General features: G+C 27.4%; 1 protein-coding gene across 1 annotated transcript in view; it reads left to right on the top strand.

Moving 5' to 3' along the window:
- Window positions 1–17,556, top strand: part of LOC111623096 (receptor-type guanylate cyclase Gyc76C-like) — a 31,765-nt gene that overhangs the window by 13,330 nt on the left and 879 nt on the right. The window contains exons 6-36 of the mRNA XM_023365576.1: window positions 1,155–1,296; window positions 1,376–1,551; window positions 1,637–1,736; window positions 1,814–1,892; window positions 3,246–3,348; window positions 3,422–3,577; window positions 3,671–3,775; window positions 6,239–6,310; window positions 6,389–6,574; window positions 7,220–7,291; window positions 7,370–7,555; window positions 8,046–8,117; window positions 8,331–8,577; window positions 8,681–8,827; window positions 8,901–9,088; window positions 10,251–10,392; window positions 10,472–10,647; window positions 10,733–10,832; window positions 10,910–10,988; window positions 12,341–12,443; window positions 12,517–12,672; window positions 12,766–12,870; window positions 15,206–15,277; window positions 15,356–15,521; window positions 15,605–15,754; window positions 16,059–16,242; window positions 16,406–16,546; window positions 16,632–16,755; window positions 16,826–17,069; window positions 17,210–17,308; window positions 17,389–17,480. Of these exons, the coding sequence (XP_023221344.1) occupies window positions 1,155–1,296; window positions 1,376–1,551; window positions 1,637–1,736; window positions 1,814–1,892; window positions 3,246–3,348; window positions 3,422–3,577; window positions 3,671–3,775; window positions 6,239–6,310; window positions 6,389–6,574; window positions 7,220–7,291; window positions 7,370–7,555; window positions 8,046–8,117; window positions 8,331–8,577; window positions 8,681–8,827; window positions 8,901–9,088; window positions 10,251–10,392; window positions 10,472–10,647; window positions 10,733–10,832; window positions 10,910–10,988; window positions 12,341–12,443; window positions 12,517–12,672; window positions 12,766–12,870; window positions 15,206–15,277; window positions 15,356–15,521; window positions 15,605–15,754; window positions 16,059–16,242; window positions 16,406–16,546; window positions 16,632–16,755; window positions 16,826–17,069; window positions 17,210–17,308; window positions 17,389–17,480 (4,164 nt within the window). The remainder of the gene's footprint in view (window positions 1–1,154; window positions 1,297–1,375; window positions 1,552–1,636; window positions 1,737–1,813; window positions 1,893–3,245; window positions 3,349–3,421; window positions 3,578–3,670; window positions 3,776–6,238; window positions 6,311–6,388; window positions 6,575–7,219; window positions 7,292–7,369; window positions 7,556–8,045; window positions 8,118–8,330; window positions 8,578–8,680; window positions 8,828–8,900; window positions 9,089–10,250; window positions 10,393–10,471; window positions 10,648–10,732; window positions 10,833–10,909; window positions 10,989–12,340; window positions 12,444–12,516; window positions 12,673–12,765; window positions 12,871–15,205; window positions 15,278–15,355; window positions 15,522–15,604; window positions 15,755–16,058; window positions 16,243–16,405; window positions 16,547–16,631; window positions 16,756–16,825; window positions 17,070–17,209; window positions 17,309–17,388; window positions 17,481–17,556) is intronic.

Consider the following 17,556-nt stretch of genomic DNA (forward strand, 5'->3'; position numbering starts at 1 on the left):
TATATTGATTTAAATATTCAAAGTTAAAAAAAAAAATTGTGTGTGGCATTATCTGTTATTAGTATTATTAAAAATAGCTTTTATATTATTAAATATTGTAAAAAGGCTTGATTTTGAGGGTAGTGATGAGTTTTTAAAAAACATTATAAAAGCCGAAAACGAGTAAAATTTTCATTGTTTTTGACCGAACGTAAGATACGACACCTGATCTCTTCTATCTCTCATCCTCTGGAGTCCAGAGCCGGCCCTACCATAGGGCGAATGGAGCAGCCACTCCAGGCGCTAAGTCCTAGTGGGCGCCTCAGTGGTAGAGAAAATTAAAGGGTATAAATAAGGGGCAACCAAGGGGGGAGCCATAATAGGATCTCGCTCCATCCTAAAACTTGCCTCGGGCCGGCACTGCTCTGGACCAGTGGTTCTCAATCTTTTTTTGGCCATGCCCACCTAAGCATCTCTGAAAATCCTGATGCTCTCTGTGACATATCATTCTTATTATTCAAAACGTGAACTCCTGTTTACGTGAAGGAAGCGTAAAAGGCCATTAACTTGGTTTAAACAAGCTTCCAAAGAACATGGCATTTATGAACGAAAAAAAAAAAAATAAAATAAATGAACGAAAGGAAAGTTGAAGTACTAAGGAAAAAATCACTAAGAAATTGTTTAAAAAATAATAATAATGTAGTGATATGAAAAAAAGACTGAGAAGAAGATGGCGTGAAAAGAGGGAAATTAAAAAACATTATTCATTATATATTATTATTCATAAATTAGCTTAATTTATGAATAATAAGATATGAGAACAATTAGCGAGATTTCAAATTCATCATTCTCGAATTGTCCTCTTAAAAATCAAATTGCCCTTCTGGGAACCATGTATCTAGACCTTTAACCACCAATATTTAATATCGTCAATGCCTCTTGTATAGAAATTACCATGCCAAATTTCAAATTCTGTTTCTTATTCTTTTAAAAATATCATAACAGATGACGCCATCAAAATGTTAAATGTTGCCAGGAAAGTTAAGCAACTCGTTGCTGGATTATTATTATTATTATTATTTTTACTTTTTTGAGCCAGGAAAGTAAAAGAAATCTACACAACAAAGAATTAAATTTCTAAATAATTTAATAGAAATTATTTATTTTGAAAACAGCATGTTACTGTAGAAGCCGCGTATTTATATGATGCTGTCATGCTGTATGCCGAATCCTTAGCAAAAGTCTTAGAAGCTGAAGAAGATCCCAAAAATGGAACAAATATTATACAAAATATAATCAAGAAGAAAACTTATCAAAGTAATTTACAATTTGAGCAATTTGATTACATTCAAATTTCCCTCATTTTTTTTTAATTAAAAAGGCCTTTGTTTTGTAGGCATTACTGGTGTCTGGATGAGGATAGATGAAAATGGCGATGTTGAAAATAATTACACTGTTTTAGCAAGGCAAAATAGCCCTACTAAAGTACTTTCTGAAAAAGTAGATTTAATATACCAATACACAATGATGCCAGTTGGAAATTTTTATTACCAAGGAGACGAATTGGAACCGGTAATTAATTAATTTTAAAGTAACTTATCAGTTAATTAACAATTACATATATTATTTTATTTGCATAATTAATATTTCATAACAGAAGTTAAGGCTGGATAAGACGATAGATTGGATCGGTGGTGAACCTCCTTTAGACGAACCACCCTGTGGATATAATAACAACCTGTGTTCGACGCCTTCTGGTATGATGTTTCAGATAAAAAAAAAGGCTAAGAATTAAAGGAGTGATTTATAAAATTTATTTTTTTTTTATTTACAGATAAAAATAGGGAAATAATAGCGGGAGTATTGGGTAGCATTCTCTTATCAGTGTGTTTGATAACAGCTATAACCTACAGGTGGGTGGCCATTAGCACAGATTAATTACGGTATTCTATTTATTAATTTCTTTTAAATTGAATATAACCTTTGTCATTTGTCTTGTTGATTAATGAAAAAGATGTAGTACAGGTATTTGCAATTGTTTGTAAAATACGAGTATGTACTGTACTTAAGAAAACTGTTGCGTACTTTCTTGGATTATACGCTTGGCTAAGAACCAATTTAATGAGACTTTTATGATATTTTAAAATAAAATTTTCCCCTCTTTGTGATAAAAATAATCCATTACTCAAGGTCAGTTATCAGTTTATGTAAAACTCTACGAGGAAAAATTAATCAAACACCTTCGTAATATAGCCTACTATTAAAAATGCTTATCGTCCCAGCAACAACCTGTTTTGTTTTGACTTTAGAATTTTTTTTTTTTACTGATTATTCTCACGCGATATCAATAATACTCGAAAATGTCTATAAAAATTATTACATAAAATTTTTTATATTGTCTTTGTGGTAAATTACACTATACAATTGTAAAGAATAAGATTTATGCGATTTGAATGGGTTTTTTGCCTTCTTAGAATAATTTTATAATCATTAAAACATGAAAAATAGGAGACATATTCTTGTTATTTCGTTTGACCTTTCAACTTGTTCTTATATACAGTATATATATAGCCTATATATGACCTTCACATATTTTATTTTTCCATTAATTTGTCTGGCTGGTGAATTTAATTCCAGTGGCAATTAATGACTCAACTGCACAACTTAATTATATTTAATTCTCTGTCAAAGATATTTTATGAATTCTCAATTAATTTTTTTATTTTATAGTTCAATCAATTATACACCGTGTTATCGTTTTTATAAAACACCAATTAATTCTATTTTAAAACTAATTTTTTGAATAATAAAACTTTGATTATTGTAGAAAAACACTATAAAAGAATTAAAAATTTTACAGGGGAAAATAATTAAATATATTAATACATTTAATTAAATTATTTTAAAATTAAAATTAAAATATTAAGTAATAATAACTCTTTTAATAATAATAATAATAATGACAGCATTGACTTACTAATATATTTCAATTTTAAAATAAATTTAATATGAATCAAGTAAAACTTAATTCTATTTATATATTTGATTAGATAATAAATATATATAAATATATACCACGATAAGCACTCTTCATTGTTATTTTTATCGTCTTATATAATCAAAATGCATAAGGTTACATAATAATAGCATTACGACAATAATAATTGCTTTAAGATCATTTTAAATCAATTTAAAATTAATATCGTTGCTTCTATATGTAAACAAAACTATGTATGAAAGAATTTAGAACTTTAAATTCATTACAGGAATTGGAAATACGAACAAGAAATCGCTGGTCTTCTATGGCGGATAACATTCGACGATATGCATAGACAAACATCAAATGGTCTTCTCTCATCCAACAGCAGAGTAAAGTAGATCTTATTGACTTTTATACATAATTTGGCTTAATTCAAATTATAATATTTACGTTATTTAATAGTCTAGTTTAAGTCAGATGTCAGTAGAATCGAAAACAGCGGGACAAGTGTTTACTCAAATCGCTCTGTATCGAGGAATGTGGGTGGCAGTTAAACAATTTCATTATCATAGAAGGATTGCTGATTTATCTAGAGATACTAAGAAAGAAATGAAAATCGTGAGTACATTGTTCGTACAAAAGAAAAAAAAAAACGTGAATTACAAGGCGTGTTTTTTTAATTATTAATTTATTATTTGTTTATTTATGTAGTTAAGAGAATTACACCACGATAACATAAATCCTTTCATCGGTGCTTGTATTCAAGGTAACTGCATCTACATTGTGACAGAATACTGCATGAAGGGTAGTTTGCAGGTAACGCCAAAGTAGATAATGATGTCCTTTTCTAATTACGTAAGCTAGTTACAAGTTTATTCTACTTTTCAAAGAAGACAAGTCGAAATGGATTGGCACAGTGAATAGAGTGGCAATTTATTCAAGACTAGGTCATCCAATTATGTTGCATGTTATTTATTTATGTTATTTAAAAAAAAAAAAAAAAAAAAAACAATTTTCCCTGAATTTAAAAGAAAACTTTCGCTTTTCTAGATTAAATATTCTTTGGCCAATTTTATTACAAAAGAATAAGATTTGTAATTAGATAAAAAAAAATAGTTAAACGTAAGGTTAGAATTATTTGTTTATTTAAATGGATGAAAATCTTATTTACATATATAAATTTGGAATAAAGCCAAACTCTTGTTACAAATTGTAAATATGCTCAATCTGCATTTATGAGTCATGTCACCCTTATTCGTAAATATTTTTGAATTAATTTAGTGTGAGAATTATTTAAAATGAATAATGCGCATTTATTTATCTAGAATATTGAATAAATGAGAATTTATTATATATATATATATATATATATAGAGGCCTATATATTATCACATTTTTGCATTCTGATAGAAACAATTCGTATAATAAATTTCTATTTAAAGATACCAGCTGCCCAAGGTCAGCAATTATTTGACTGGGCCTACTCATCTCGCAATCTTTCCTGAATTGTTAAGGAAGTTAAAATAAGAAAAATCTCCTCGGGATATATTGCACAAAATCTATTTTTTTTTCTTTTTTTCTTTCTCTTCTTAAAATAAAAAATAATATACAATTATTTCGAAATTAGTTTTATTTTCCATTGATTTAATATTAATTAAAATCGAGACCTGATACGGAGATCTTAGCGGCCGGAAGTCCGATGCATGCTCTGCCTACGAAGTTCCGGTCTGGATCGGAAGCCACGTGCTTTTTTTAATTAAAAAATATTATTTAAAAAATGAAGCCCGGCATTGTAATAATGAATATTTTATTGTAAAATTAAAAAATTAAATTAATGCCTACAACACGATTTTGTCATAAATTCAGCGTGCATAAATGCGATTAAGTTTACATGTAAATTAAGTCCCGAATAATAAACAAAATACAATTTTACACGGAAAATTTCACATTAAAAAAAATTTGCGGTTCCATAAATTAGTCTGCAACATTTCGCAATGGTTTAAGCTTTTTTTAAAAAAAAAAAATGTGTCACGTTATTTATAATGTCAACAAATATTTTGGCAACTTCGGTTGTAAGCGCCTATCGTAAAAATATAATACTGTACTTTACAAAATCTGCCTAAAGATCGTTTAAGTAAATAAATTATTTAGACAGATTTTTTTAAAAATATTAATTAAATGATATAATAGGAAAAGAAGATCGTATAATTGGTGTCATGTGACCAATTACGACTTAATTATCTCATTGTCTCGTAATTGTCGTTCGTTAGCTAGATCGATACAAAAATAATTCAATTATTTACTGTTTGAAACAAATTTCAATAAATTAATTTCAATCGAATAATTAGATATATTTTAATTGCTTNTAATTGGTGTCATGTGACCAATTACGACTTAATTATCTCATTGTCTCGTAATTGTCGTTCGTTAGCTAGATCGATACAAAAATAATTCAATTATTTACTGTTTGAAACAAATTTCAATAAATTAATTCCAATCGAATAATTAGATATATTTTAATTGCTTTTTTCCTATTCAATTTAGTCTTTTAACATTGTACACTTTAAAACCATTAAGTTGAGTAATGGTGGCGTTGACAGCTTTTACAAACGATCGACTCCTCTTAGCGCCACCTGAAGTCTGAAAATGAATTTAATGTTTTATTTTAATAATAATAATAATAAATAAATAAATCAATAATTTAAAATTAAAATTAAGTTAAATAAATTATATAATATTGATAATTGTTTTTAAAATTATTTTTCTTTAAATTAATTTTGTTTTATTCAACAAGTTTAGGGAGTGGTAACGGGTCATGGTAATTTACAAAAGTTGTTCATTAATTATCTACTATATAAAAAAAAATTGAATATTATTATAAAATTACGAAATGACTTGTAAAATAGAAAAATAATCAAAAACAATTGCTTATAATTAAAATACATATAATGTGCCGTAATAATATCTAAACACGGCAAACAGCGCTAAACCCATAAAGCGCCAACGAAGGATCTTCTTCATAAATATTAAACAGAAGATCCTTGATTATTTGTAAATTATTAAATGTACTATTTTGCATTGCAAACGAAATTATTAATAGCAAATCAAGTTACTTTCAAGCAACTTAAAACCTCGAAATTACGTTTACTAAGTTATACTTTGAAGTCTTCGATTTAGCGCCATACCAATTTCGGAAGCGAACAAATAATGGCGTTAAATCGATTTATATTGATATAAACGTATCTAAGGTCGTTTAAATTAAAATACCAATATTTATAGGATATTCTAGAAAATGAAGACTTGAAACTGGATAAAATATTCATAGCATCGTTGGTGTCAGATTTTATTAAGGTGAGAGATTACACATTACATTAAATTTAAATATAAAGCAGTGTATATAATCTTGAAAAACCTGTTTTATTTCTTTAGGGAATGCTTTATCTTCATGATAGTGAGTTACGAGTGCACGGGAATTTAAAATCTTCAAATTGTTTGATAACAAGTAGATGGGTATTGCAAGTTTCGGATTTTGGTTTGCACGAATTACGTTCAAATGCCAATACTACTACAATTACAGATTATGAATATTATAGAAGTATATTTACGCTTTCTTTTGTAAGATTTTTAANATTTAATGTTTTATTTTAATAATAATAATAATAAATAAATAAATCAATAATTTAAAATTAAAATTAAGTTAAATAAATTATATAATATTGATAATTGTTTTTAAAATTATTTTTCTTTAAATTAATTTTGTTTTATTCAACAAGTTTAGGGAGTGGTAACGGGTCATGGTAATTTACAAAAGTTGTTCATTAATAATCTCTTATATATAAAAAAAAATTGAATATTATTATAAAATTACGAAATGACTTGTAAAATAGAAAAATAATCAAAAACAATTGCTTATAATTAAAATACATATAATGTGCCGTAATAATATCTAAACACGGCAAACAGCGCTAAACCCATAAAGCGCCAACGAAGGATCTTCTTCATAAATATTAAACAGAAGATCCTTGATTATTTGTAAATTATTAAATGTACTATTTTGCATTGCAAACGAAATTATTAATAGCAAATCAAGTTACTTTCAAGCAACTTAAAACCTCGAAATTACGTTTACTAAGTTATACTTTGAAGTCTTCGATTTAGCGCCATACCAATTTCGGAAGCGAACAAATAATGGCGTTAAATCGATTTATATTGATATAAACTTATCTAAGGTCGTTTAAATTAAAATGCCAATATTTATAGGATATTCTAGAAAATGAAGACTTGAAACTGGATAAAATATTCATAGCATCGTTGGTGTCAGATTTTATTAAGGTGAGAGATTACACATTACATTAAATTTAAATATAAAGCAGTGTATATAATCTTGAAAAACCTGTTTTATTTCTTTAGGGAATGCTTTATCTTCATGATAGTGAGTTACGAGTGCACGGGAATTTAAAATCTTCAAATTGTTTGATAACAAGTAGATGGGTATTGCAAGTTTCGGATTTTGGTTTGCACGAATTACGTTCAAATGCCAATACTACTACAATTACAGATTATGAATATTATAGAAGTATATTTACGCTTTCTTTCGTAAGATTTTTAAGCATTTTTATAATATAAATACATAAATTGAATATTTTTTTTTCTCTCAAGATCTCTTATGGAAAGCTCCTGAACTTCTTCGTCAGACATCTAATTTTCCAAAGATTAGTCAGAAGGGCGATGTGTATTCATTCGCTATTATCTTACACGAAATTATGCAAAGACAAGGACCATTTGGTAATATAATGCTGCCTCCTAAAGGTAATTGCAATTTGTTATCGAGTTTTACGTGACGTCCCTTTCTAGTTAATTGTAAATCTAAATATATGAAAAATAAAATTAATTAACTTATTATTATAATTAACTTAATTAAATAATGTTTATCAAATTTTTCTGATTGTAATAAAATTCGAATTTTACTTGACTTTATAAACATAATTAACGATTTTAAAACTTAGTTAAACTTAAAGTATTAATAACCTGTGAAAAATTAACATTAATTAAGAAAATTTTGATTTAGGGAATAATTTTTTTTCAGAGTTGCTTCAATTCTAGAGTAAATACGAAGAATTTTCAGACATTTGCTCGAACTCATCCTTCTGACGAACGTGTAAGTTATTTATTAAGTTATAATTATAAAAAAAAATCAATTGTTCGACTGCAATTTTCAAATTGCAAACCTATAGATTCTCATTGGTCCGTTTGTTTGTCTGTTCGTTCGTCCTTAAGCTCTTTAATTGAAGATTACTATACTTACTTTTTTTTAAACTGGAAATCTTTTAATTAAATTACTAATTGTAATATTTTTTTTGCAATTTTTTAGATAGTAAAATCTGTTGTAGCTCTATTAAAATACTATAAATGGACAAAATTTTCTATAATTTCGCAAAAACTTCGACCTTATCTAGTTGTAGCTGAAAATCTAGAAAAATTTGCAACTTTAAATAAGAATTTTACGCTTAATAGTAAAGTAATATTTGATGATTCTTATACTTGTTGTGAAGAAAACTTAACGTGTTGTGAAAATCAATTTATAAAGACTATAGAAGAGACTTATAAAACGACAAGAGGTAATTTTTTTTCATAATGAAACTTTTTCTTTAAAAACTAATTATCTATTTAATAGTTAATTTTATATAAATTATCTTATATTTATTTATTTTCTTTCTATAGTTTATACATTTTTAGGTACCAGCCGTCATTTAATATTATTTTTAGTTGCAATGCATATGAAAAGACTATTATGGAAAGGGGAATACGTAGTCATATACATTGATCTAGAAGTAGATGTTGATTCAACCGCTCATAAATATCTTTGGAGTATGCGATTTTTACAAATTTAAGATTAATTAATATTTATTATTTTAATTTATCATTTAAAATTTTATTTTAGAACATGTAGAAGGGCAAGACACAGCTCTAGTTGACGAAAAAGTTGCTCAAAGAATAATACAGTCACTTTTAGTAGTTAGAGCCACTTTACCAAATGGAAATGAATATTACGAATTTACAGATAAAGTCAGAGAATACAATTTAAAAAGTCCATTTTATCATTTAAGTCCTTTTAAGGAAAGACAGATGGTAAGATTTATATTGATTTAAATATTCAAAGTTAAAAAAAAAAATTGTGTGTGGCATTATCTGTTATTAGTATTATTAAAAATAGCTTTTATATTATTAAATATTGTAAAAAGGCTTGATTTTGAGGGTAGTGATGAGTTTTTAAAAAACATTATAAAAGCCGAAAACGAGTAAAATTTTCATTGTTTTTGACCGAACGTAAGATACGACACCTGATCTCTTCTATCTCTCATCCTCTGGAGTCCAGAGCCGGCCCTACCATAGGGCGAATGGAGCAGCCACTCCAGGCGCTAAGTCCTAGTGGGCGCCTCAGTGGTAGAGAAAATTAAAGGGTATAAATAAGGGGCAACCAAGGGGGGAGCCATAATAGGATCTCGCTCCATCCTAAAACTTGCCTCGGGCCGGCACTGCTCTGGACCAGTGGTTCTCAATCTTTTTTTGGCCATGCCCACCTAAGCATCTCTGAAAATCCTGATGCTCTCTGTGACATATCATTCTTATTATTCAAAACGTGAACTCCTGTTTACGTGAAGGAAGCGTAAAAGGCCATTAACTTGGTTTAAACAAGCTTCCAAAGAACATGGCATTTATGAACGAAAAAAAAAAAAATAAAATAAATGAACGAAAGGAAAGTTGAAGTACTAAGGAAAAAATCACTAAGAAATTGTTTAAAAAATAATAATAATGTAGTGATATGAAAAAAAGACTGAGAAGAAGATGGCGTGAAAAGAGGGAAATTAAAAAACATTATTCATTATATATTATTATTCATAAATTAGCTTAATTTATGAATAATAAGATATGAGAACAATTAGCGAGATTTCAAATTCATCATTCTCGAATTGTCCTCTTAAAAATCAAATTGCCCTTCTGGGAACCATGTATCTAGACCTTTAACCACCAATATTTAATATCGTCAATGCCTCTTGTATAGAAATTACCATGCCAAATTTCAAATTCTGTTTCTTATTCTTTTAAAAATATCATAACAGATGACGCCATCAAAATGTTAAATGTTGCCAGGAAAGTTAAGCAACTCGTTGCTGGATTATTATTATTATTATTATTTTTACTTTTTTGAGCCAGGAAAGTAAAAGAAATCTACACAACAAAGAATTAAATTTCTAAATAATTTAATAGAAATTATTTATTTTGAAAACAGCATGTTACTGTAGAAGCCGCGTATTTATATGATGCTGTCATGCTGTATGCCGAATCCTTAGCAAAAGTCTTAGAAGCTGAAGAAGATCCCAAAAATGGAACAAATATTATACAAAATATAATCAAGAAGAAAACTTATCAAAGTAATTTACAATTTGAGCAATTTGATTACATTCAAATTTCCCTCATTTTTTTTTAATTAAAAAGGCCTTTGTTTTGTAGGCATTACTGGTGTCTGGATGAGGATAGATGAAAATGGCGATGTTGAAAATAATTACACTGTTTTAGCAAGGCAAAATAGCCCTACTAAAGTACTTTCTGAAAAAGTAGATTTAATATACCAATACACAATGATGCCAGTTGGAAATTTTTATTACCAAGGAGACGAATTGGAACCGGTAATTAATTAATTTTAAAGTAACTTATCAGTTAATTAACAATTACATATATTATTTTATTTGCATAATTAATATTTCATAACAGAAGTTAAGGCTGGATAAGACGATAGATTGGATCGGTGGTGAACCTCCTTTAGACGAACCACCCTGTGGATATAATAACAACCTGTGTTCGACGCCTTCTGGTATGATGTTTCAGATAAAAAAAAAGGCTAAGAATTAAAGGAGTGATTTATAAAATTTATTTTTTTTTTATTTACAGATAAAAATAGGGAAATAATAGCGGGAGTATTGGGTAGCATTCTCTTATCAGTGTGTTTGATAACAGCTATAACCTACAGGTGGGTGGCCATTAGCACAGATTAATTACGGTATTCTATTTATTAATTTCTTTTAAATTGAATATAACCTTTGTCATTTGTCTTGTTGATTAATGAAAAAGATGTAGTACAGGTATTTGCAATTGTTTGTAAAATACGAGTATGTACTGTACTTAAGAAAACTGTTGCGTACTTTCTTGGATTATACGCTTGGCTAAGAACCAATTTAATGAGACTTTTATGATATTTTAAAATAAAATTTTCCCCTCTTTGTGATAAAAATAATCCATTACTCAAGGTCAGTTATCAGTTTATGTAAAACTCTACGAGGAAAAATTAATCAAACACCTTCGTAATATAGCCTACTATTAAAAATGCTTATCGTCCCAGCAACAACCTGTTTTGTTTTGACTTTAGAATTTTTTTTTTTACTGATTATTCTCACGCGATATCAATAATACTCGAAAATGTCTATAAAAATTATTACATAAAATTTTTTATATTGTCTTTGTGGTAAATTACACTATACAATTGTAAAGAATAAGATTTATGCGATTTGAATGGGTTTTTTGCCTTCTTAGAATAATTTTATAATCATTAAAACATGAAAAATAGGAGACATATTCTTGTTATTTCGTTTGACCTTTCAACTTGTTCTTATATACAGTATATATATAGCCTATATATGACCTTCACATATTTTATTTTTCCATTAATTTGTCTGGCTGGTGAATTTAATTCCAGTGGCAATTAATGACTCAACTGCACAACTTAATTATATTTAATTCTCTGTCAAAGATATTTTATGAATTCTCAATTAATTTTTTTATTTTATAGTTCAATCAATTATACACCGTGTTATCGTTTTTATAAAACACCAATTAATTCTATTTTAAAACTAATTTTTTGAATAATAAAACTTTGATTATTGTAGAAAAACACTATAAAAGAATTAAAAATTTTACAGGGGAAAATAATTAAATATATTAATACATTTAATTAAATTATTTTAAAATTAAAATTAAAATATTAAGTAATAATAACTCTTTTAATAATAATAATAATAATGACAGCATTGACTTACTAATATATTTCAATTTTAAAATAAATTTAATATGAATCAAGTAAAACTTAATTCTATTTATATATTTGATTAGATAATAAATATATATAAATATATACCACGATAAGCACTCTTCATTGTTATTTTTATCGTCTTATATAATCAAAATGCATAAGGTTACATAATAATAGCATTACGACAATAATAATTGCTTTAAGATCATTTTAAATCAATTTAAAATTAATATCGTTGCTTCTATATGTAAACAAAACTATGTATGAAAGAATTTAGAACTTTAAATTCATTACAGGAATTGGAAATACGAACAAGAAATCGCTGGTCTTCTATGGCGGATAACATTCGACGATATGCATAGACAAACATCAAATGGTCTTCTCTCATCCAACAGCAGAGTAAAGTAGATCTTATTGACTTTTATACATAATTTGGCTTAATTCAAATTATAATATTTACGTTATTTAATAGTCTAGTTTAAGTCAGATGTCAGTAGAATCGAAAACAGCGGGACAAGTGTTTACTCAAATCGCTCTGTATCGAGGAATGTGGGTGGCAGTTAAACAATTTCATTATCATAGAAGGATTGCTGATTTATCTAGAGATACTAAGAAAGAAATGAAAATCGTGAGTACATTGTTCGTACAAAAGAAAAAAAAAAACGTGAATTACAAGGCGTGTTTTTTTAATTATTAATTTATTATTTGTTTATTTATGTAGTTAAGAGAATTACACCACGATAACATAAATCCTTTCATCGGTGCTTGTATTCAAGGTAACTGCATCTACATTGTGACAGAATACTGCATGAAGGGTAGTTTGCAGGTAACGCCAAAGTAGATAATGATGTCCTTTTCTAATTACGTAAGCTAGTTACAAGTTTATTCTACTTTTCAAAGAAGACAAGTCGAAATGGATTGGCACAGTGAATAGAGTGGCAATTTATTCAAGACTAGGTCATCCAATTATGTTGCATGTTATTTATTTATGTTATTTAAAAAAAAAAAAAAAAAAAAAACAATTTTCCCTGAATTTAAAAGAAAACTTTCGCTTTTCTAGATTAAATATTCTTTGGCCAATTTTATTACAAAAGAATAAGATTTGTAATTAGATAAAAAAAAATAGTTAAACGTAAGGTTAGAATTATTTGTTTATTTAAATGGATGAAAATCTTATTTACATATATAAATTTGGAATAAAGCCAAACTCTTGTTACAAATTGTAAATATGCTCAATCTGCATTTATGAGTCATGTCACCCTTATTCGTAAATATTTTTGAATTAATTTAGTGTGAGAATTATTTAAAATGAATAATGCGCATTTATTTATCTAGAATATTGAATAAATGAGAATTTATTATATATATATATATATATATATAGAGGCCTATATATTATCACATTTTTGCATTCTGATAGAAACAATTCGTATAATAAATTTCTATTTAAAGATACCAGCTGCCCAAGGTCAGCAATTATTTGACTGGGCCTACTCATCTCGCAATCTTTCCTGAATTGTTAGGGAAGTTAAAATAAGAAAAATCACCTCAGGATATATTGCACAAAATCTAATATTTTTTCTCTCTCTCTCTCTCTTTCTCTTCTTAAAATAAAATAAAAAAAATAATATACAATTATTTCGAAATTACTTTTATTTTTCTCGTTAATATATTTTCCAATGATTTAATATTAATGAAAATCGAGACCTGATACGGAGATCTTAGCGGCCGGAAGTCCGATGCATGCTCTGCCTACGAAGTTCCGGTCTGGATCGGAAGCCACGTGCTTTTTTTAATTAAAAAATATTATTTAAAAAATGAAGCCCGGCATTGTAATAATGAATATTTTATTGTAAAATTAAAAAATTAAATTAATGCCTACAACACGATTTTGTCATAAATTCAGCGTGCATAAATGCGATTAAGTTTACATGTAAATTAAGTCCCGAATAATAAACAAAATACAATTTTACACGGAAAATTTCACATTAAAAAAAATTTGCGGTTCCATAAATTAGTCTGCAACATTTCGCAATGGTTTAAGCTTTTTTTTAAAAAAAAAAAAAATGTGTCACGTTATTTATAATGTCAACAAATATTTTGGCAACTTCGGTTGTAAGCGCCTGTCGTAAAAATATAATACTGTACTTTACAAAATCTGCCTAAAGATCGTTTAAGTAAATAAATTATTTAGACAGATTTTTTTAAAAATATTAATTAAATGATATAATAGGAAAAGAAGATCGTATAATTGGTGTCATGTGACCAATTACGACTTAATTATCTCATTGTCTCGTAATTGTCGTTCGTTAGCTAGATCGATACAAAAATAATTCAATTATTTACTGTTTGAAACAAATTTCAATAAATTAATTCCAATCGAATAATTAGATATATTTTAATTGCTTTTTTCCTATTCAATTTAGTCTTTTAACATTGTACACTTTAAAACCATTAAGTTGAGTAATGGTGGCGTTGACAGCTTTTACAAACGATCGACTCCTCTTAGCGCCACCTGAAGTCTGAAAATGAATTTAATGTTTTATTTTAATAATAATAATAATAAATAAATAAATCAATAATTTAAAATTAAAATTAAGTTAAATAAATTATATAATATTGATAATTGTTTTTAAAATTATTTTTCTTTAAATTAATTTTGTTTTATTCAACAAGTTTAGGGAGTGGTAACGGGTCATGGTAATTTACAAAAGTTGTTCATTAATTATCTACTATATAAAAAAAAATTGAATATTATTATAAAATTACGAAATGACTTGTAAAATAGAAAAATAATCAAAAACAATTGCTTATAATTAAAATACATATAATGTGCCGTAATAATATCTAAACACGGCAAACAGCGCTAAACCCATAAAGCGCCAACGAAGGATCTTCTTCATAAATATTAAACAGAAGATCCTTGATTATTTGTAAATTATTAAATGTACTATTTTGCATTGCAAACGAAATTATTAATAGCAAATCAAGTTACTTTCAAGCAACTTAAAACCTCGAAATTACGTTTACTAAGTTATACTTTGAAGTCTTCGATTTAGCGCCATACCAATTTCGGAAGCGAACAAATAATGGCGTTAAATCGATTTATATTGATATAAACGTATCTAAGGTCGTTTAAATTAAAATACCAATATTTATAGGATATTCTAGAAAATGAAGACTTGAAACTGGATAAAATATTCATAGCATCGTTGGTGTCAGATTTTATTAAGGTGAGAGATTACACATTACATTAAATTTAAATATAAAGCAGTGTATATAATCTTGAAAAACCTGTTTTATTTCTTTAGGGAATGCTTTATCTTCATGATAGTGAGTTACGAGTGCACGGGAATTTAAAATCTTCAAATTGTTTGATAACAAGTAGATGGGTATTGCAAGTTTCGGATTTTGGTTTGCACGAATTACGTTCAAATGCCAATACTACTACAATTACAGATTATGAATATTATAGAAGTATATTTACGCTTTCTTTCGTAAGATTTTTAAGCATTTTTATAATATAAATACATAAATTGAATATTTTTTTTTCTCTCAAGATCTCTTATGGAAAGCTCCTGAACTTCTTCGTCAGACATCTAATTTTCCAAAGATTAGTCAGAAGGGCGATGTGTATTCATTCGCTATTATCTTACACGAAATTATGCAAAGACAAGGACCATTTGGTAATATAATGCTGCCTCCTAAAGGTAATTGCAATTTGTTATCGAGTGTATGATAAAGAGCTTTGTGGCTCACCAAACCATAATTACGGTAGACCCCCCCTATAACACTGTTGATAATTCCGTTTTATATGAATTCCGTGTTGTACGAGTCACTTAGATTTTACAAATACGTGTGCCGGGCTGTGAACGGCACACGTATTTGTAAAATCTAAGTGACTTGTATAACACGGAATTCATATAAAACAGAATAATCAACAGTGTTATAGGGGGATCGATTGTATAGTAATTTAATTTAATGTAAGCTTTTGTATTTTTTTTTTATTTTTAGATATTGTATTAAAAGTTATGAATGGACCTTCAGAGACAGGAGAAATCTTTCGTCCATCATTAGAAGAACTCGATTGCCAAGATTATATTATCAATACGATAAAAGATTGTTGGGCAGAAAAAGCCGAAAATAGACCCGATTTTAGACAAATTCGGGAAAAATTAAAAGCAATGCGTCAAGGAATGTAGGTAACAAAATCTTTTTCGCGATTAAAACGAATTTTTCAAGAAATATTTTCTGATAAATTTCTCAAATATTTTAAAATATAAACAACGTCAGAATGTGTTTAACTCGTCTCATAAACTTTTCTTGAATACTTGAAATACTTTCGAATTAAATTTTTATAGGAAGACCAATATAGTAGACAATATGATGGAAATGATGGAGAAATATGCGAATAATCTAGAAGAATTAGTAGATGAAAGGACAAGCCAGCTACAGGAAGAACAGAAGAAAACAGAAGCTTTGCTATATCGCATGTTACCTAAGTATTAAATAATTTATTGATATTTAAATAAATAATATAAATTCTTTCCAATAATAATAATAATAATATAATTTAAAATTTTACAGATCAGTTGCTGCTCAATTAATAAAAGGGGAAGTAGTTCGTCCCGAATCTTTTGATGCTGTAACTATATATTTTAGTGATATTGTTGGCTTTACTGAGATGTCAGCTGATAGTACGCCTATGGAAGTATGGAAAATTTAAATAAAATATTGTATATATTTATTTTAAAGGTTACTATATAAGAATATGCTTTTAGGTGGTGACATTTTTGAATGATTTATACACAATATTTGATGATATAATTAGTCATTACAACGTTTACAAAGTCGAAACAATAGGAGATGCTTATATGGTTGTAAGTGGATTACCTCTTCGAAATGATGATCTTCACGCTTCTGAGATAGCTTCTATGGCCCTTGAACTTCTAGAAACAGTGAAAACTTTTAAAATAAGGCATAGACCAAATCATCTTTTAAAATTAAGAATTGGCATACATACAGGTAAATGGCATCATTGAGTAGATTTAGTCGATCAAAGTTATCACGATAACCAATGCAGTTATATTGTAATAAATCTAACTATTAGTTTTGTATTTTTCATTCTTAAAATTTAAATATATATATATATATATATATTATAGGTCCAGTTGTAGCTGGAGTTGTTGGATTAACTATGCCCAGGTATTGTCTTTTTGGTGATACAGTTAATACAGCTTCTAGAATGGAATCTAATGGAGAAGGTAAAACTGTTATTTTTAATATCAAATGTAAATAGGCTTTAGTAATTTAGATGCTAGATTAATTTCTTACGAAATTTCAGCATTGAAAATACACATTAGCTTACAGTGCAGAGATTACTTACAGAAACTCGGTGGGTATATAATAGAGGAAAGAGGAATAATTAAGATGAAGGTAAATTTATTTGTATGAAAATTACATTCACTTCGTTAACACGAAACTGAAAATAACGTGAATTTTAAAATTTTAT

The sequence above is a fragment of the Centruroides sculpturatus genome, unplaced genomic scaffold, assembly GCF_000671375.1.
Source record: "Centruroides sculpturatus isolate CEXI.00-Female unplaced genomic scaffold, Cexi_2.0 scaffold346, whole genome shotgun sequence".
Taxonomy (NCBI): Eukaryota; Metazoa; Arthropoda; class Arachnida; order Scorpiones; family Buthidae; genus Centruroides; species Centruroides sculpturatus.